Below are 22,337 nucleotides of genomic sequence, written 5' to 3'. Positions count from 1 at the left end.
TAGTAAATTTGACTGTCGCAGGCATATGAATCAGCTAAGACCTCGACACATTGATGACTACAAACAGGCAGAAGATAATGAACTGCCCTTAGAGGTATTGTATGACTCTTTTAATATTCCTCTACCCATAGCACCGCCTACTCCGAGAGTAGTATCTTCTACTCCAGGTCAGAGAGTACCAGTTTCACCACCAGCCCACACCCCTCAAACGGTGTTGAAGAGAAAAGGTACAAGGGTGAAAAGAAAAGTTAACCGACTGAGCCCCAGACCTAAAAACAAATGGTATTAAGCAAAATTCTCCAAGGAGAAATTGGCTTGGGGGGGGGTTATGTGGAGAGGGGTAACCAACCCGGAACATTCTACATAAGGAACCGAGTCACCGTATTTAAAAAAACAGATTCCTCCCTGAACATTAGCACACTATATTTGTCTCTATGTAAATACGTAAATAAACTTCTCTTTCAGTATTCAAACCACAGTGTATATTTATTTATTCCTTCACGGAATACTTTATCTTTGATTGTCCGAATTAATAGGCCACCTTAGGACATATCACACTTCTCATGTAATAACCCTTATCCCTGAGTGGCCATTGGGCCTTGATAAGTAGTGAACTCCATGTAAAAAAATAAAAAATAAATAATGTTAACGATAAGAAACATTTTTAACCCCTTATTTTTTTTTATATACCACCCGAAAACCCTATTTAGCGATATTACCGATATTAGTTATCTCCCCTTAGATTATTGATTCCGTTACCATAAGTGCCGTTTTTTTTTTTTTTTTGCTTTTGTTTTTTTTTTCCTGTATTTTTATTTCTGGGTTTGGGGTTTTTTTCGGGGGGGGGGGAGTTTTTTTTTTTTTTTTGTATTTTTTCCACGCAGTTTTTCGCTTTGCATAATCTGTATTTACTTTTTATTTATTTATTATTATTTCTTTTCTTTTATTTATTTTTGGGGAGTGATTTAGCTGAGAGTGTTAATATACCATGATAACGAATTAAGACCTATTCATGAATTTTTCTACGGGTTTAATCACTATAAAATCGCATCATGAACGCATTTCTGGCCAGCGCCAGCAGCAGGTGTGTGCGTGCGTTGTTGTTTGTAACCAGTGATATCCGTTCTTTAGAAAACAACTATAATTACAACCCGAGTAATTTTATTTTTTTATCATCGTAATTTTTCAGCTGCTTTATTTATTAATTAATTATAAGAATTAGTTTTTATTTCTATTTTTTTCTCTTTAAAAGAAATAAAAAAAACAACAACTCCTTAATTCCTGTATACTCGTTATTTGTTCGTATTTTACGATCGATAAAGATGGGCATGTGTTTACCGTGTTTGAGTGGCGAAGCTGTCGACTATGACGACGGAGAAACCGAAGTAAGTATTTTTTTTTTTTTTTTTATCATTTAAAAACTTTAAGAGGCTTTGGCACTTCTGCATTATACGAACGGCGATAAGCTGTGGGTGAGAGCGATAAATCCAAGTTGGGGTTTGTTTTACTGTACACATAGATTCGAAAAAGTTGTCACAAAGAACAAATAAATGTTATCAAAGGCAACTAACTGGATGTGTTTTTAGTGTTTATATTTAATGTAACATGTTTATCCAGCTCGAAAAACATAGTGTTTACTGATGTATTGGAAAATTTAAAATGGCGCTCGACTCTCTCTCTCGGAGACGGTAAGTTTGGGAAAAGGAGTTATAAATAAAAAAAAAGTCAAAATACTGTTAAAAACCCGCCGAATATATGTCGGCATATGTCACGGTATCATATATTGAGCTAGTTTCTAACAGTATTTTGTCTAGTATTTTATTTATAACTCATTTTCCCAAACTTACCGCCTCAAAGAGAGAGTCGGCCGGCTGCCATTTTGAATGTTCCAATACATCGGTAAACACTGTATGTTTTTCGAGCTGAATAAACATGTTACATTAAATAAAAACACAAAAAATATATCCAGTTGGGTAGAAAAGTAACTTATCTTGTTTTTGATAACATTTATTTGTTCTATATTTGTTTTTTGACAACTTTTTCGAATCTGTGTACAGTAATACAAACCCCCAATTTGTTTTTGGTCAAATAAATAACAAGGTTTTTTTGTTTTTTTTCAAAACAGAAAAATATTTGAAAACCAAAACATTGTATAAAAATGTATCGATATTAAATTTTAAAAACATTTATTGAAAAATCTGCGTAAGAAAATATAATTTTAATAAAACAATTTTCGAATTTAATTAAAATCCAATGTTGCTTTAAAAGCGTAATATAAACACCCCCAACCACCCCATGTTAAGAACAGCTTTCTGAATAAACACCCTCCTAACCTCCTCATGGTAAGAACGGCTTTCGTGGATGGGGGGGGTGTTTATTCCGAAAGACGTTCTTAACATGGGGAGGTTGGGGTGTTTATAATACGTTGGGGCACGTCATAAAAATTTACCATTTTTGGAATTAAAGTAAAATTTATTATTTTTTTTTCTGAACCATTTAATAAATTAAATGAAACGTTTTTTTTTTTGTTTTTTTTTTTTTTATTAAAGTTTAGGCTAGTGGGGGGGGGGGGCTTTTCTTTTCCCTGCAACCAGAGAAGAGACGTTGCGGCTTTATCGTTATTTCTATGGCAAGTGCTCGTCTGAGCCCCAATCTATACTCCCTCCCTCGCCAAACTTTCACGAAAGACACTCATCTCATCTATTTGAAACCACTGTCAATAATTTTCCTCGCTCTTTATCTGTGCCAAAACCTAAACGTAGATTCCATGAACGAAGAATTGCACGCATGTGAAACTCTCTTCCGTTTTCCTGCTTTCCATCTGACTACAATTTAGTTGTCTTCAAGTCCAACATAAACAAATTCTTGATGAACCGTCCCCCTTAATTTACCAAATTTCCACTACTAACGATTACTATATTATCCCATTGACTACTGTACACTCAGTAACCCTTATCCTCGGAGTCATCACTTATCAAGGCCCAGAAGCCACTCGGGGATAAGGGTTATTGCGTGTACAATAATCGTAGTAATCGTTAGTAATGGAGATTTGATAAAATGTCTTACTTAAGGGGGCGATTCATCAGGAATTTGTTTATGTTGGACTTGAAGACAACTAAATTGTAGTCAGATGGAAAGCAGGAAAACGGAAGAGAGTTCCACAGGCGTGCCGCGTGCACTTCTAAGAAAGAAGCTTTGTTCATGGAATCTATGTCTTGGTCTTGGCACAGATAAAGAGTGGGGAAAAATTTTGACGGTGGTTTCAGCTAGACGGGTGTTTATCATGAAAGATTGGCGAGGGGGGGGAACAGAGAGTGGAGCTCAGACGAACACCTGCCATGGAAATAATGATAAAACAAAGACAGGCTCACAACGTGTCTCCTGTGGGAGAGAGGTTGCAGGGAAGAGAAAAGGGCATCCCCCACTAAGCCGCAAAGCCTATTTTGTACTCTGTCAAGGCAGGATAGACTTTTTAGCAGCTCCTGTAGAGCTTCTAGCTCTGTACCAATATGAGTCTAGCTCGACCAATATGAGTCGTTCTGAGGTTTTGATGTGTAAGCCGGACATATCGCCAATCAAGGAGACGGTATTAGTTGCAGTAGTTATATTCTCTTCAGCGGACATTGCCTTGAGATAGACGTATTCTGTTTTGGAGTTTTGGAAATTAACAAATGCAGAGGCAAACAAAAAAAATTTAGGCAAGAATCACTTGCACCAACAACTCTATAACAATAATCTATATCTTAATACGATAGCATGTGTGTTATTTTCTATGTCACGTTTACATCCGAGTGACTGTTGTTTAATTTTTATGTACTTCCGTTTCTTGTTCTATATAACTTTACCAAGAAGTCTACATAAGTTTTGGTTTCGGTTTTGATTATAGCTGATAGCACTTAAGTCATCTATTTTTTTTTTTTTTTTTTAAATAATTTTATCAAGAATTTCACCAGTTTTGATTTTGATTATAACTGAAGGAACTCCAGGTGTATGTATGTATGTATGTATGTATGTATGTATGTATATGTATATTTGTGTGTGTGTATATGTGTATTGGGGTAGAGAGGGCTCCCGTAAGCCGTGGTGAAGGCAACCTTTCTAGGAGAAGCAAATCTCTGATTTAAAAAACCATAAAGCGGAAGACCAGTGCCCACATTAAGCTGGTCTGCAGTTTAATTTGTTGCTGGCTATCTTGCTCTTGCTTGTTGCTGGATCTCAACATTTTGAACCGAGAGAGAGACTTAGCTGTCGTACAAAGCTAAGACTCTGTAACATCATATTTGTATAGATACTCCCTCAGACATTTGGAGTCATGGATTTTAAATGTCTGAGGGAGTGGCACTCGTCTGACAAGATGTTGCAATCATCATATATATATATGTGTATATATATATATATATATTTTTTTTTTTCCTGCGTTTTTATTTTGGTTTCGATTCAAGCCAATGCACCCAAGTCACATGGATATAATTTTTTTTATTTTTGAAATCACAACTTTATAATATATAAAAATCGATAGAACATTAACTCTATAATATATATGAAATCTGCAAGAATTAAAATATCATATTTAAGCGTATTTTACGACCGGGCTTTACCAGGCGTTCGTGCTAGCTTAGATAAATACCTTTGAGACATATAATAACTTAACCTAATTATTTAGTCTTTAAAATAAAGTCTCAAGCAGACAAAGGGCAGAGGCACCCAAATGCCTCGTATCCAGAGAGTTGAGTTCCATCTTTTTTCTATGGCTGCTTGAAAAAAGAAAAAGCATTCAAAAGCCCGCCAAGCCCATCGCTTGGCAGTTAAGATCTCAACCAATCTGATTGGTCTAAACAAAGACAGTAGGGGCCTGCTTATAATTGTAGAATTTCTCACATTATTTTTACGACTACTGCACAAATGTTCCTAAGAATATTAAAATTGTATCTGTAGACCAAAAACTGGCAGAGGAGTTTGGTAGGCAAAATTTTTTTAAACAAATACATACACACATACATAAATATATATATATATAGAAAGAGGTTTGTGTTTACTATAATTTATGCAAATATTACGCAAGTATAAATCGTGTAGAATATCTGCATGAATATAATTACACGTAATAGTTAACTAAAGATGATCATCCCAGTAGAAAACTGAAGGAACTAATAAGGAATTAATTAAAATGAATTTTTAAAAGAATATGCAAATTAGCTAGATTAGTCCTCACGCGAAAGAGCAGGACATAAAATGTTTTAAATAATAATAATAATAATAGAATAACAATAACAAAGACTTTCGCTGGCGAGGACTACTATTGACCGTAACCAATTATACAGTCCTTTTGAAATTTTCATCTCTATTTTTCTCGTTATGTACTGAATATTTGTTAATGAAACCTATATGAAATATGTTCCTTATTAAATTTCAAAGATTTTCTATTCTGAAAGAAGTTTAAAAAAATTTAATCTAAAAAAGTTATTTTAAAGTTTTTGTTAAAAAAATATTCACAATTTCTCATTATTCAGACCTGTATCACAAAGAGGGGGTTGCAAAAAATGAGTTGTGGTGTGAGGAGAAATACAAACTTAAATAGAGAGAAGAAGAGTTTTAAAATATCTTAAAAAGATAAGATACAAGTTAGAAAAGCATTTCATCCAAGGCATGAAAATTGTTAAACAAAATATTTTTACTATAGGCTTTAAAAATAAAGGTACAAGATTCAATTTTTAATTTATTTATCTTCAAAGTGCACTTTTATAAATTTTACAAAGTGACATATAAAAATTTAATTTAAATTGAATTAAAAAATTACCTTGGATTTATTTTATGTAATGTACATTTTGGGGCACTTTAAAAACATTATCTTTCATCTAGCAATTAATGATATAGATATAAAATTTTCAATGATTTTTTTTTTTTTTTTTTTTTTTTTGTTAAAGTGCAACAGAATGTACTTTACATAAAATAAATCCAAGGTAAGTTTTTGATTCAATTTAAATTAAATTTTTATACCTTACTTTGTAAAATTTATAAAAATGCAATTTGAAGATAAATAAATTTCAAATTTAATCTTGTACCTTTATTTTTAAAGCCTATAGTAAAAACATTTTGTTTAACAATTTTCATGCCTTGGATGAAATGCTTTTCTAACTTGTTTAAAATTAGGTAGATCTTCTGCAGATGAATGCAATTCCACAATGCATATATATCTAATTTTTTATTTTCTTTTTAAATAAATAGAAAAAAGGGTTTTTAATATGAATATCAATACACAAAAAAAAAAAAAAAAATTTCCCTAGGAGTATAAATTTGAACTTAAGCCTATAAAGTGATCATCCTTTGCTGACATCAGTTTTATCGCTAATCCAGGCCAGTCTGCATTTGGAGACTTTAATTTGGTTCTTGTACAAATCTTGTTTTTCTCAGAATTTCTCAGCACCATAAATAAATGTTTTGATTTAATAAAAGTATGAGGTGCATTCATTAAATTTTCAGACTTTCTTTTTCATATGGGCATTTTTCTTGATAGTACATCCATGAAACTCTAGTCTTCTTCAAAGTAATCTCCTCCGGCTGCAATGCACTTGTACCATTCCAACAACTTCTGGAAAGCCCCATGGAAGTCTTGTTGTGTTAGCATGTCAATGACCCTCGTCACAGCCTCTTTCATCTCCTACATTGTCTCATAACGACAGCCTGTAAGGTTTTCCTTCAGCTTAGTGAATAACCAAAAGTTACGGGGAGCAAGGTCTGGACTATAGAGAGGGTGAGGAACTGTCTTTATATAATATAATCTTTCACATCTTCAGTTCCTCGTGAATAATTGTGTGTACAGTTCCCACACTGACATCAAACTGTGCACTTATTGTCTCTATAGACACACGGCGGTCCGTATCTATGAAATTCTTTATTTGGCCAAAACCTCTAGTGTTCTAACTTCCTTACTTCTCCCACACCTCTCACTACCCCTCACACTCCCTGCCTTCTTTGAATCTCTTATGCCACTCAAAAACTGATGCTTGATTCATGCAAGATGGCCCAAAAGTAGTCTGAAGCATTCCATACGTTTCTCTTGCATTTTTACCAAGTTTAAAACAGAATTTTATTGTATATCATTCTTTTAAAATATCCTCACATCAGGATTGCATTTTTGAAATTCCCCAGCTGTGACAATCAGGCTTTAGTAGGGTGTATTCCAATACCTGCTGTAGCTGTTCATTTGAACTTGAAATCATAAAAATTGGTCAGTCGCCTCATAAGATGTATAGCAGTAACATACTGAATTTTCAAGTGTCTACAACCATTTTAAATGTCTGTACAAGTAAAGTTTGGAAACTTATTGAAGACACCTCGTACTACCAAAATATCCAATCCTAAAATGTCCTTCTCCAGTCTTGATCATCATATGAGACTCTCGGGATTGGAGCTTCTGGCCACAATGAGTGAGCAAATATCATGGCACACAAACTTTGAATGTTTTATCATTAATTGATGGTTGATTGACGAAGACTACTAAAATGCAATGCTACATATAACGTGGGTGCTTGTACAGTATATTAATTTCAAAGAAATGCAGTTTAGATAAAAACTCTAAAGTGTTAATTCAGAATAAGTATAAATTCCAAAAATTATGAAAAATAATCCAGTAGAATATGTGCGAGATGTATTTTCAACAACAAAAAAAAATCATAGACACTATTTCAAGGAAACAAGGGAGTTGTTATATCTAATAGGTCGCACAATTCTTCCATATTAAAACATACGATAAAACTTGATAATTCAATAAATTCTATGGTTACTTGTAATTATTTTTTTTACTGAATCACTTCTTGAGTAAGGTTGGGTTGCCTACCCTTGAGTACGGTTGGGTTGTCTACCCTTGAGTACGGTTGGGTTGTCTACCCTTGAGTAAGGTTGGGTTGCCTACCCTTGAGTAAGGTTGGGTTGCCTACCCTTGAGTAAGGTTGGGTTGTCTACCTTTGAGTAAGGTTGGGTTGTCTACCCTTGAGTAAGGTTGGGTTGTCTACCCTTGAGTAAGGTTGGGTTGTCTACCCTTGAGTAAGGTTGGGTTGTCTACCCTTGAGTAAGGTTGGGTTGTCTACCCTTGAGTAAGGTTGGGTTGTCTACCCTTGAGTAAGGTTGGGTTGTCTACCCTTGAGTAAGGTTGGGTTGTCTACCCTTGAGTAAGAGTGCTATCAGTTGTAAAATGGTGACAATTAAAATATTGTGTCCTTATGGACAGAAATGCATGGATAAAATATTTCAGTTGAAATAAATTCACATAAATTTTTCTATACTTATATATCAGGCAGAAATAGGTATCTACACCAAAAATTATCAGGTATAATTTTAATAAAAATTAAAAGTAATTATTTGTAGTCCATGAACTACGAGCTACAACTCCACCATTATTAGAAGAAAGATAATCTATAATGCACAGATTTGAAGATTACTACAATGTATGTGAGTAAGAAATGAATGTTATTGCTTGTTTAGATTGGTGATCTTTTAAGCCTATGCATTTCAGATGCGTGTCCTGTTGAAAAATCCAGCAGAAGATGTGTTGAATGTATTTTTAACAAAAAAAAATCACCTACAATTATATTCAGAGATTTGTTGTATTAAATGTTCCTCCATATTTAAGTCAAGGGAGATAAGTCAATTTGATCATAACAGGATAAAACTCGATAATTTGATAAATTTTTATTTTTATTTTTCTTATCAGTCATTTTTCATAATTTTTTGAATGGTTACTAACTTCAGCATGACAAAAGTATCTAATAGTACTTTTTTTTTTTATTTATGTTTTTTTTTTTACCTGAAATGTATTTGTTTGAAATTCTGTTATACTGTATAACATATAACCATATATATATATATATATATATATATATATATATATATAATCAGAGAGGCGGTAGCACTCTCTATATAGGGATGGCCCGTACACGCCTATATACGCCTACAAAACAAAACTATCCAAATCTCAACTAAAATCAACTTATAAGTTGCAAAGAGCACATATTCTTACAGAGAAGCGTCTTACGAATCCAGCGAGTGTCAGAACGTCGGTTAAAATGTCAAAAGAGAGCAAAAAAAAAGGGTACAAAAATGGCCAATTGTTCTTCTTTCTTCTTCTTCTTTCTTCTTTCTTTTGAGACGATGTATCTCGGTGTACGAACGGTCTCTGACAACAGTTCAAGCATCAATCGACTGCTCTTTACACGGAGAAGTGCAGTGACCCATCGCTTTTTAGCTAACTCCATAATTAAATAAGATTACGTGTAATAACAAGTTTTAAACACTATATACCCAATGTAGACAGACCACTTCGAACACGGAACTTCTCTCAAAAGGGACAGCTCCAAATAATACACCGGATGCTCACAGACGTTCCAGTTTGCCAGTGGCCTATATTTCTTGGACGCTGAATATTTGAGGTGAACGTTAAGGTTTTTTCTTTAAACAGTAACCCACCAGCGTTAATGAAACCACAAAATCTTTATCTCAGTTGATCAAAATTGTTATAAGAGTAACCTATCAGCAAGTACGACGTCAAAAAACAATGTTATAAAAACAAATAATTCTTCAGATTTTGGACTGTAAAATATGTACAAAATGTCAATGCTGTGACCAGGATTCGAACCTAGGTTAGCACGGCCACGTGGGGTCCTAATCTCTAGACGATCCCGGCTAACACTGACGTCTGTCACTCTTGGCAGAAAGACACATGACTACTGTCAAACTATTGAAAAATAAGGAGGAAACTTGAAATTCTCACGCATGCGCAAAAATACACTATAGCAACCATTGTTAAATGCAGCTGAATCTCTTCGCTCGCTAAGAAAAGTAGATCAGACCAGTTCTTCTAAGAACTCACCAAACGCCAAAGGAAATAAGTTAAATTAACCGCAAAAGAAACTGCAAGAAAGTCATCTTCTAAGAACTCACTGGAAGCTGACCAAAAAGAATCAAAATCCAAGCCCTAGCCACAAAAATAACTAGATATTGTGGCTACTATACACAATCTACTAATAAAAACAAGTAAGTTTTCTAAAATAAACTACAATAAATTAACCAAGTAACCTCACACTGTCACTGATTAGGACTTCATATAAAGATAACAACTACACAATTGGTGTATATACCGTTCCACACTTTAACTATTGGTGACGGGGCAGTATCTCAATTCTACGAGAGTTGTCTTGCTATAAGATAAGTGATATTATAGTAAGATACACATAATTGTTATATGTTTACATTTAATAAAAAATGCCAAAGTCAGCACGTAGTAAAAAAGCTCAGAGAAATATAGACTATGAAAAAAACAAAGTCAAGGTATTATTTGAGCAAAAAGAATACTATCAGAAAAATGCTGAAATAATAAAAATTATATATAACCGATAACATATAAGAGGACAATCTATATATATTTTCTATAAGATGGTTTTGTTTTCTATTCATGAAACAAACCTTCACACATTGACTTTTTATTGGATGCTAGCAGACTTTTCGTTTATTTTTATTTTTATTTTATTTATTTTATTTTTTTTTGCAGGCTTCTCGGCGAGCACAACAAGCAGCAGCAGCAGAAAAGCGGATGCGTGAAAATGAATCCCGTGGATTGAAAGATCCAGAAGGTGTTAAACGGAAACTTCAAAAGAGAGATGAGCTAGAAAAACGAGAACGCGAAACGATTGGGAACAGTGGCGAGACGGGCCTCAGGGTGAGTCCTTATGACTTTGAGCGATGTGTCTAAGTCCGATGTATATTTTATCATTAAAGAAAGGGATTACCGAGATCTCCGTTAAAGTATTATGTGCCAGTTTTCGTGTCTTCAAATTAACTTGCGTTCAAACTTAGCCAGGAAATTTCCCTCTTGGCACCAAAGGCAACAAGCACTTGGCCATTTTTGGAATGGTCTCTTACTTATTGACTGCGTTATGTTATTGGTCCTGTGCTGTTCTAGGAGGTTCGTCTTCCCAGGCTTTACCTTACTTCTTTGAGAAGGGGTTAGTTTACAGATAATCGCCTGAGGCACTCCTACTGGGGAATGCCAACAGCATTTTTTTTTTTTTTCAGACCAGAATGCTCTTCCTCTAGGTTGCTTTCTCTTCAATTTTACTTTTTGACCCTTGTGTCACATCATCCTGCTGTGGAAGAGAGGTAAATAATTGTCAACGACAGCAAGATCTCTACTATTATATAAAAGGAACTTTGTATGTGGGTTCGTTTCCTATGAACTCTAAAACGGCTGGACCGATTCTTATGAAATTTCACACAAATGCACTTTATGTGCCTGGTAGTGTGCTTACATAGGTTTTGTATCTGAATGTGTTTGATAAGTATCGATAATCGAAAAAAATCCAATAAAGATATTGGAAATTTATAAATGTTGCCGGGTTTCTAATGCTTGAACAGTTGTCTCCCTTTGACGCTTTCAGTAATGTGAGGACTTGCGTAACTTGGAGTTGCCTCCCTTTGTTAAGTGATGACTTGTTCTTAGGGTTAGGTAACTTGGAGTTATCTCCTCTTTGAGTGTATTTATAAAGGCGAGTATGTAACGTCTTTCCTTTTCATGTTGTAAACATGTAAATAAAAAAACGTGTCCTTTTTCTAGTCTGTGTGCAAAAAAGCTAAAAAAAACAATGTCAAGTTTTAATTAATTTTTATATCATCAATATATCTTCCACTATGAAGTCATTCAAGGATGAAAGGTACGGTTTCTTTATTTATTTCATAATTAACTTAAAGGTTTTTAATTAACCCAACAAAGGTCGTGTACCCAGAAACAATTTTGATCTTAAGTCTCCAAGGCAGAGTGGTCGTTTACATTCTAAGAACCAAAATGTTGATCATTGCAAATATATCAAGAATAAAACCTCCAATCTTCCATCAGCAACTGTGGTTTAAAAATTTAAAGGCATCATTTTGCATATAAGGGGAATAGCTGTGTGTAACATTACACAAGTAGACCCAACACGTTGTAGCAGAGTACATCGCAAGGAACAGAATATAAGTAATAACTTGGTTTAAAATTTCTTTTGTAACCACACCATTTCTTTCCGAAAAATATCATATTCTGACGATGGCATTTCATATCGAAATAATCATCTTAAACAAGTAAATTTTTTTTTTTTTTTACATGGAGGTCACCACTTATCAAGGCCCTAACTAATTTATGATCGTCTGAAAATGAGGTCATCCGAAAAAGAAAAAAAATTTAGACTCAACTCCTTCACTTTTTTTTTTTTTTTTTTTTTTTTATTACATTTTCACCCCAAACAAGGCAAATTGCCACTTTGGTGTAGGGGGCTACTATCAGGGGCAACAACTACTGGGGTACTATGTAGGGATTTGGGCAGCAAGGTGTCGGTTCACGTTACACTTGAACTTCTGCACGTCAGTACTGTTGGGGAAGCAGGGACCTGGAATGGAATTCCAGAGTCTTGCGGTTCTGGGGAAGAAACTATTGGAGTAAAAAGATCTTTTACATCTAGGGACCTCTACAGTGTGGGGGTGGGATCTAGTAGCCTGTCGGGTTTGTCGAGGGTGCTCGCGTCGTGGGGGCACAAGTGATTGCAGTTCATCAGAGCATTCACCACTAAAATACTTGTAGAACAGGCAGAGGGATGCAACATTTCGTCGATGGGACAGAGGCTGAAGCTTAGATGCCAGTTCAGGGCCTATCAGATTTGCGACTCTCTTTTGAACCTTGTCAAGGAGTGAGAGACTAGTAGCATATGCACCAGCCCAGATGTATAACCTAGCTTTATTACTGCTCAATTCATTAAGGTCACGAACAAATATATATATATTAGTGATGGGATGATTCCAATATTTTTCCCGGTTCTTCTTTTTTTTTTTTTTTTTTTTTTTTTTTTTTTTACATTGGGATCCCCACTTATCAAGGCCCGGAAGCCACTCGAGGATAAGGGTTATCGCGTGTACAGTAATCAATGGGATAGTATTGTAGTAATTGTTAGTATTGGAGATTTGATAAAGTGTCTTACTTAAGGGGCGATTCATCAGGAATTTGTTTATGTTGGACTTGAAGACATCCAAGCTGTAGTCTGGTGGGAAACCGGCAATATTTGCTTATTTTACATAATATTGCGTTGTAATTTGGCTTATAAATGTATATCATATATATTTTAAAATTTGAATAACGCTTATATCACAGAAAACGCAATTTTGACTATAAAAGCCAGTAATTTTCTTATATAATGGTCATAGGTTGTGTGAAGAAGGACGAATTGGTGGACAGTGACTCAAGTTCTTGGCAGCTGAGAGAACACCTCGAAGTTGTGAAGTGATGAATTGTATCGTCAAGTGTTAGATTATAGCAACAAAGGAAATGCAAATGCAACTAAAGTTAAAACTTCACCCATTTTTAAAAATCAACAAAAAGAAAAAAAAAATTTATTCAAAGGCAAATTTTTTCCTTGATATCTTTTTTTTCTTTTCCTTTTTTTTTTTTCTCGCCCCCCCCCCCCAAAAAAAACCACACAGAAGACTCCAACTTGTTTTTCTAGATTTTCTTTTTCATCTTATTGCATCAAAGGGAAGCAACCGCTGACATGTTAAAATACAAAACTTGCTTCCCTTTGTTCTATGGTTGTTGTATAACATTTTGTTTTGAACAGTTATTAGATTACGGCGTGAATGGATTGCGAGAAAAATAATCTATGTAGGCATTAAAAATCCCTCCCCCCCCCGACAAAAGCAGGGTAAACCTGTAAATTCACCCTTGTCCGTGCGCACTTTTCTCAATAACTACATCTTCAAAATTTTTTGAAATTTTGCACAAACATGAAAAAATTATATAAGTAAAAAAGTAACAGAACGGATTTTCTGGGAAAACTCCGGTTACCCCCCCCCCCCTCTGGGGGGTACTTTTCGGGTTAAAATGGCTAAAATGACACTTTTGTGCTTATTAAAAAAAAAATGATGTCTTGGATTTTATAAAACTTTCTGAAAAGTTGTAACTAACTGATTTCTATATAATTTTGTTTGTCTATACTTCGCAATAACTCTTGGCTGTGCCCCAGGGGCTCTTTAAGGGCTAAAAAAAGCACTCCAAGTTTTTTTAATTTATTTATTTATTTTTATTTTTTTACTATTTTACCATATTTGTCCAAAATTTTCTATGTATGTCTATTTAGCAGTTTTGCATGGTGTTGAACTCAAATTTAAATATATTAAGGCCTTGGGGACTTTTGAGGCTAAATGGGGGGGGGGCAAATGATGGACTTAGTCATTTTTTTTTTGCATGGTGCAGAACTCAAATTTACATCTGGTAACATCTAAAACTGCATTGTTTGTTCATTTTCACCAGAACCTGGGGACTTTGGGGGACTAAATGAGGGGGTGGGGGCAAAGTAATTTTGTATGCCTCGTTCACTGTGCACTCGCGGGGGACCATGCATGCTTCACTTGTTTTTGTTTTGTTTTTTAATATTATATATGAGGAATCATTTCCAGTTAAAATCCATTGAGATATACACATTTTGTATTGAGAAATACACCCTTTAAACATGTAAACATTAGCATAGTTATCCAATAGATAAGACGGCCATTTTGGATAACTTGTTACTCTTTACCTAATGTATATTTCTCAATAGATTTTAACTCAAAATGATTCCTCATCTAAAAAATAATTAACAACATTTTTAATGCCTACAGATTTTTTCTTGCAAACCACTTTATTAGCTTTGCTTTTCATTTATTTATTTTTAATTAAATAAAACCATTTTTTTTTCTTTTCCCTCCAGTGGACTGTAGACTGATAAGCCTCTCCAGATGTGAAGTTTCAGAATCTCCTGTGATTCACAAAGAAAAAACCTCTGCAACTCTGGATTCTGAATCTCTAATTTACTTTAAGCCCAAAATTTTCTCTTTCTACATATAAATTGTGTTTTTTTTTTGTTTTTTTTTATTTATTTTTTTATTTTTTCATCACATCTTTTGGTAGTTGTTCAAAATTCAACTTAATTAAAAAAGTACAAATACAAAAAACGTTTTATGACACAAAATGAAAATGTCATAATACACAAATCACATGAATTAATCAAGTAATTTTTTATTATTATTTAATTAAGGAAATCAAATATTATGATGAAGCAATGATGGCGTGTCTCGCTCTGCCATCTTTGAAATTCATCACTGGTTAATTCTTCTTTAACACTCTCACCAGAAATAATGATCAAAATCGTCCTTGTAATGGCTAAGATTTATTATCAATCGCTAAAAATCATAAACGATTTTTTATATTAAAAAAACTACTTGATCAATTTATGTGATTTTTGGAACATGACATTTATGTATGATGGATACGTGAATCATAAAGATTTTTTTAATTTAAAAAAAAAATTTTTTTAACTACGTTGAATTTTGGACAATTTTGATTTAATATGCGTTTTTCTTTTCTGTTTTTTTTTTCCAAGAAATCAAATTTCATTCTCATCTTACTAACATACTATCCTCGAGTGGCCATTGAGGCTTGATAAACAATGACTTCTTAATCCGAAAAAATACAAGACTAAAATTCCAACATTTCTTTGGTTAAGATAATAAAAACGTGCGTGCGTGATCACATCAATATTTCAGTAAGACAAGTTGGTTTTTGTCAAGAATTCCCTCTATATTAAAAAAATAAAAAAATTTTAATCTGCATGATATACATCCTTGTAATGGAGTGAAAATATCATATTCCAAAAATCATGTAAATTGATCCAGTAGTTTTATTTTGTAACCAAGAAACTCTAGTTTTATAAGTAAGCAAAGAACGGTCGTCTCATGTCTCCATCCGGAAGAAACAAGGGCAGATAACTCCACAAATTCAAACTTGCAAGAACAACCTTGCAACGTCTACAATTTTCCATTAATCACTTAAAACTTTAAAAATGATTTTCTTTATAAAAATAAAGCTACTTGAGTTTTGGAATATGATCATTTTGTTCTTTCATGGGTACATACATCATAAAAAATTTTCTGTGTGTATATATTTTTTTAATATAGGGGGAATTCTGGACAACTAGCTAAAGATTTTTAAAAAAATAACAACTAATCAATAAATGTATTCTCTCTTGTCGTTTATAACTTAATGGTCAACAAGATTTTTAATACCTTGTTTGTAGAAAATAAAAGCTAAAAGATGTCAAATATTCATTTTTCTGATCTTGACATTCCATTTTAATAAACAGAGATTAACTTATCCCCCCCAAAAAAAGAAAATTAATTACTAAATGTAATTTATTGGAATTTAAAAAAAAATGTTAGTCTACAGAAACTTAGTTATAAACTTAGTATGTAAGAAAAATAAAAAAATTAAATCTCTGCATAATAGCTTGTAAAGCCTACATTTTGTTCAATAGGCTCTTTGTTGGAGCACAATTTCTTAAATAGACTGAGCCATATTTATGAAATGTCCAAAATATAAATGTTATTTTTGATATGATTTTATCTAAGAACAAATAAAAATAAATTTGAAAAAAAAAAAAGGAAAAACTTTTCTCTTCAGTTGTTTTATTTCTGCATTGTTTTATTTTAGGATCAAATTTAAAAGAAAAATGAATTTATAAACTGTTTGGTATTTAATCAGTTTCATTTTTATTTAATGATAGGAGCGGGCTATCTTTTACCCCTAATTGTACTTATATGCAGAAATTTAAGTTTAATGTGAATAGACATCTTGCTGCTCAACTCTCTGTAGTGTCCCTATAGATATGGTCCCAAATAGTATCCCCTTACGTCCAAGTGGTAATGTCATGTTCCAAAAATCATGTAAATATACCCTGTTTGTGAACAAGAGCCAAAAAAACCTAATTGATACAGTTGCTATTTTAAATTGATCTTTTGTATGGTCACTCTAGATTTAAAAAATGCATAAATTGCTGCCTTTTAATCAATGAAAACTTGTTTTTCTTTTTTTAAGTAACATTTACTAATCACCAAGATTTTGTAAAATTTTTGAAATTTTATTTTACATAATTCCGACATTTTTTTTTTTTTTTTTTTTTAATGCTGTATTTTCTTCAAATGGGATTATCTTCCCTATTTCTTAATTTGATTTGAGAAGAAGAAAAAACGATTCAATAAGCAGTGAATTGCTGCATGCAGGCAGCATGAAGACTACTCTACCTCGAATTCTATTTTTAACATGGCGAGAACATGTCAATAATTTGGTTGTGTATTTTTATCTTTTTTAAGCAATTTCTTTGCACATTCCAAAGAATAGATGTCTTGCATCATCTACTTGTTGTATTTACTTGCGAGGAAACCTTGTTGTGTGAACAGCTTAAAATAATAATATAAAATAACTATTTGGAATTATTTTTCTCTACTTCAATAAATATTCAATTAATGGTGTTTGTGCAGAATAATGGGATTTCAAAAAGATGTATTTTAGGTAAAAAAAGAAAAAAAAAACTATTAAATACTTATGTGTTGTCGAAATTAGTAAAAATTCACAAAATTCAAAAAAAAACTATGAAGTATAAAATTTATCTAATTATAGAGACTAGCAGAGCTTGTGGAAATTCCATGGTAGTTTAAAATCTTTAAAACGCATTATAAATAAAATAGATAAAAAATAAAATAAAACAAATAACGACGAATTTAAAACAATTCTTTAATAAATTCTTTAACCTTTTTTAAAATAATTGATTTTAAAAATTTAGATATTTTTTTTCAATGAAAACTAAACACAACACAACATTTTTTTTTCTGAATAAGTTTTAATATAAATTATAAAGGAACAGATGTCAATTCACTTGCACATTTTTTTTTTTAATTTTAAAAAGTAACAATAATAAAAAAAAAACTTAGTCTCCCCTCAACATGACTTTTTTTTATAAAATAAGATAGCCAATTTGAAACCGTAAACAGACAGTCATGTTTTTGTTTTGTTTTTTTCCTGAAAATTTTTGCCATGGTATTAAATTGAAGAAAAAACAGTAAAGAGTCCTCGTGTTAGTCTGTCCACGATGTTATTTTGATATGCCAGAAGAGAACACTAATCATATGTGATATGAAAGTCAGTTGTGTTTTCCGTAATAGAAGCATTGATTGAATTTTTAAAATAAAATATGTATATAAGGAAAACACAAGATCTGAATGTTTTAATACAGATTAATTTTTTTTTTTTTTTTTTTTCCTGAAAGGAAGCCAAAATATATTTTACTCTCACCAGGTGGCACTTCATTATAAACTTAAATTATAAACAATTTATCCATCAGACTTCTTTCTTTCTTTTTTTTTCCTTTTCTTTTTCTTTTTTTTTCTTTTTTTTTTTTTTTTTGTGCAAGTCCAGAGTTTAATCTAATAAAAAAAAAAATATATAAACCTTTATGAATTGATAATGTACATCACGTAAATTGATCAAGTAGTTGTTTTTGTTTTTGAATTTTAACGATTGCGTATATTACCTTGAGCCATTGCTGGTTGTCTACGCACTTATGCGTCATACGAAATAGACGGTTGAGAATAAAATGGGAATAGTTAAGTTGGCAACCCCTGTCTAATTACGTTCCATAGTTTTCTATTTGTTTCATTTTGTTATGTTTTTTTTTTTTAAATATAATAAATAAGAATGTTCGTAAACTGATTTTAATAAATATTTTTTTATACAGTTTTACGGATTTTTTTACAGACATTTTCACAAATAATGAATGTTAACTGTAACATGAATAATTTTCCATGTAAAAAAATATATGAATAAAATTAAATTTAAGCTACGTAATAAATATGAATCCATTACATATATATAATATTTAAATACAATATTGAAATAACACGAACTAGAAATCGTGGAACATAATAACACCGTCTATATTCCAGTTAATGTGTGATCGCCACTACCAAGATCCATATCTGTTTTATAAAAATGATTTCTATATATAAAAAAAAACTACTTGATCAATTTATATGCTTTTTGGAATATGACATTTTTGTTCCATAATAGGTTTGTACATTATAAAGATTGTTCTGTATTTTGCTTTTAAATTATCTGGAAGTCTGGACTTATTTTTTTTTTTTTTTTTTTTACCTTCCAAATTAGAGAGAAAACAATTCTATGAAAGATGAAATCTATTTTGCATAACTAACAAATCAGCTTTATTTTTGTTGTTTTCTTCAACTGTTGAAGACAAAATATGAAAACCAGATAAAATAAATGTGAAATCTCCAATATTTTCCATCTGTTAAATTATTTTTGAAAAAAAAAAAAGAAAATGAACATTTTGAAATAAAATATATTATCTATTAATTAGTTTGTTATTATTTTTTGTGATTTTAAACACCTAAGCTAAAATCAGGCAAATATAGCCAAATTAATCATATCCATGTCTAAATAAATGTATACCTTAGTTGAATAAAAGTTGCATTTTCTTTTTCTCATGAAAACAAATTTGGACACTCCACATATCTTTCCTACAAAAAAATAAAACAATTTCCACACTTGAGCATTTTAGTTTTTGAGGACATTTTACATTTTTGGAGATGTTCACTAGGAACAGGGGATGACAATTGAAGAATTTTTGTTAAATTCATGCGAAACTTTTTGATAACAGCAAAATAAACACACTAAAATTAAAATAATTATTTGAAGATTTTAATTAAAATAAATTTTAGGTTTGATAAAATTAGAATTTTGAAATTAAATTACAACAGTGCATGTGTGTGATAAAATTCTCACCCTAGAAAAGATGACGATTCCATTTCCGTTTGATGAAAACCATTTTTTTGCAGACCATCTACTAGTTGGCCAGTTATAAAAAGTTATATAAAGAGTGATAGTAGCCTTCTATCATGTCTGAAAGTGACACAATGTTCAACGAGTGAGATCGGAGATGCACTGCTGTACAATTTATGCTCTCTACGGATCCAAGTTATGACAATGGGACCATTGCCAGCACCCTCAAAATGCAAATCTGCACAGGTCGACGCTTGAGGGCACAGCTCAACAAAGTTTCCAGCAACACTTATGATCTTTGGTGTGGTTTCAAGTAGTGTTGGGACGAGTCCTAAATTTTTTGCGATTCCAGGAAAATGTTGATTAACGATTCTGATACCAAGTACGATTCTGATTCCCGTGGAATTGTTGTTTTGAAATATATCATATAATTGAAAGTTTTGCGTAGCGAAAAAATTTGATACAGTGAAAAAGTGGAAATACAATAAAGGGAATTTCGAAAACGATTTGATTTTTTTCGTAAAATTTCTTTCATTGAAAAGTCAAAACAAATATTTTAATCATGAAATAAACATGCACCATGAAATTAATAATCAATTTCAGGAGTTATTTTATATATTAAAAAAATATAAAGAAAAAGTCATGATTAATTCAACAAAAATACAGTAACATAAAATTTCAAGGGAATAACATGTTTATCTTTTGATATTCATTTTTTTTGTTTTATTTTCTCTTTATTTTTGATAACTCTTTAAAATTTAACATTTTTTTCCAGCTTCAGTCGCTGATTTTTATTCCACTTTCTAGAATATTCTTGTTTCTAAATAAAAGTCAAAACAAATATTTTAATCAAGAAAATAACAATTTCAGGAGTTATTTTATATATTAAAAAAAAAAAATTTTTTTTTAAAAAAAGGCGGATGTATACGAATGCTGCCCCTGTAGCGAAATACGCATCGGCTCTGATTTTGTACATTGTTCAACTGAGGGAGAAGTTATTATTTTTACAAGGAAAGAATTTTTGCGTGTGTGACCTATTTTTTTTTTTTATTTATTTTGGCTTAAAATTTTCGCATGATTTTATGGGGTTTTTTTGTTTGTTTTTTTTTATTTATGGATATTTTTTCTTTTTGCCTGAGTTTATATAATTATTAACAGGAAAATTGGTGAAAGTCAAAATGGAATCCACACTATTTTATGAAATGGTCTCATGTTGATGAGGCCATGTATAGAGAGGCTTATAACATGAAAAGTGAAAAAAATATTAGATAATTTTGAAACATTTTTAGAGCATGTTCATGAAAAATATGGTAATTAAAAAAATATCCCAATAAGCTTTGGGAAAAAAAAACACGTTCTGAACAATTGAAATTTTTTTTTTTTTTTTTTGAATAAAAACTAATTATTAAAACAAAAACAGTGTTCTCGTCGAATAGTTTTTATTTTATTCAAGAAAATAAAAGGTACTCATGCACTTACTGAGCTGTGCTGAAATAATATTATTTAGAAAGCCATTCTTAACATGGACGGGAGGGTGTTGTGTACCTTTTCTGTACTTTCACCTAACAATTTAATAAAAACAAGTATCGTAAAACTTTAATTAAACTACCTCTTTCCTAACTCTCTCTCTATCACCATATTTCTCTCTCTCTCTCACTCTCTTCTCTCTCTCTCTCTCACCCTCATTCTCTTCTTTCTCTCTCTCACCCTCTTTAAAAATCAATAAGTGCACTAGCATTTCACTGTTTCGATCTATGACATTCTAGGGTTTTTTGCTTATCGTCACAAGTGCTGATTTTTAAAAAAACAATTAGAAACTCTTCAAACATTGGGCAAGGCACTTAAACCATTAAAAAAAAGTAACGGTAACATAACTGCATAAGCACAAAAAAAATTTGTTGTTTTGCTTTGCTTTCATTTTGTTTGTTTGTTAAATCCGACAAAAAATAAATAAATAACAAAAGAATACAAAAACAATAGTAAGAAAAAGGTATCCTAAAACTTTAATTAAACTTGAAAATATTTAAAAATAGCGTGGATTACATTTTGATTTTACCAATTTTCCTGGTAATAATTACATAAACTCCGGCAAAAAAAAAAAATCCATCCCCTCAAATCAAAAAACAACAAAAAAAAAAAAAAAAAAAGATAAATTCATAACAAAAATCGGTGATGCTTAGATAAGTAGGTCCCGCAGACAAGCTTCGTTCTGACATTCGGAAAATTTAGGTTAACAACCGATGAAGCTACCGAAAAGTAACCCTTTTAAATGAAGATGGATACAAACAATATTTTTAAAATTAATTTAATTTTACTTAAAAACAAAATTTAAACATATATAAACAAAATATTTCAGAAAATAATTTCTTAATTTTAAATAAAAATTGATTGTAAAGAATTTTTTTTTTTTTTTTTTTAATAATTATTGAAAAATATTGCAAAGTGTTTACATAGCTAGTTCTTTGGGATAATACGGGCGCCTGAAACCTCCCTCCCAAAACGAAAAAAGCTTTAGTGTTTTTACTATTTTAAAGCTTTTTTTTTCTTTTTTTTTTCTTTTTAAGTTTGAAACAAGGGCGTATAACAGAAATTCTTCAGGGTTTAAATATATATATTTTATGGTGGTCGAAAAATGTTTTCCAGCTGCCATATTACTTCC

The 22,337-nt window shown here is 31.7% G+C and overlaps 1 protein-coding gene across 1 annotated transcript; it reads left to right on the top strand.

Moving 5' to 3' along the window:
- Window positions 1-1,063: 1,063 nt before the first annotated feature.
- Window positions 1,064-16,487, top strand: LOC145240060 (small VCP/p97-interacting protein-like). The gene is made up of 3 exons (XM_080103682.1): window positions 1,064-1,385; window positions 10,544-10,711; window positions 14,760-16,487. The coding sequence occupies exons 1-3, from the start codon at window positions 1,323-1,325 to the stop codon at window positions 14,772-14,774; spliced, it is 246 nt and encodes an 81-aa protein (XP_079959808.1). The 5' UTR covers window positions 1,064-1,322; the 3' UTR covers window positions 14,775-16,487.
- Window positions 16,488-22,337: the final 5,850 nt, after the last annotated feature.

This window comes from Euprymna scolopes, chromosome 19, assembly GCF_053919585.1.
Source record: "Euprymna scolopes isolate OS-2025 chromosome 19, ASM5391958v1, whole genome shotgun sequence".
Classification (NCBI taxonomy): domain Eukaryota; kingdom Metazoa; phylum Mollusca; class Cephalopoda; order Sepiida; family Sepiolidae; genus Euprymna; species Euprymna scolopes.
This window is presented reverse-complemented; position numbering and strand designations above follow the sequence as displayed.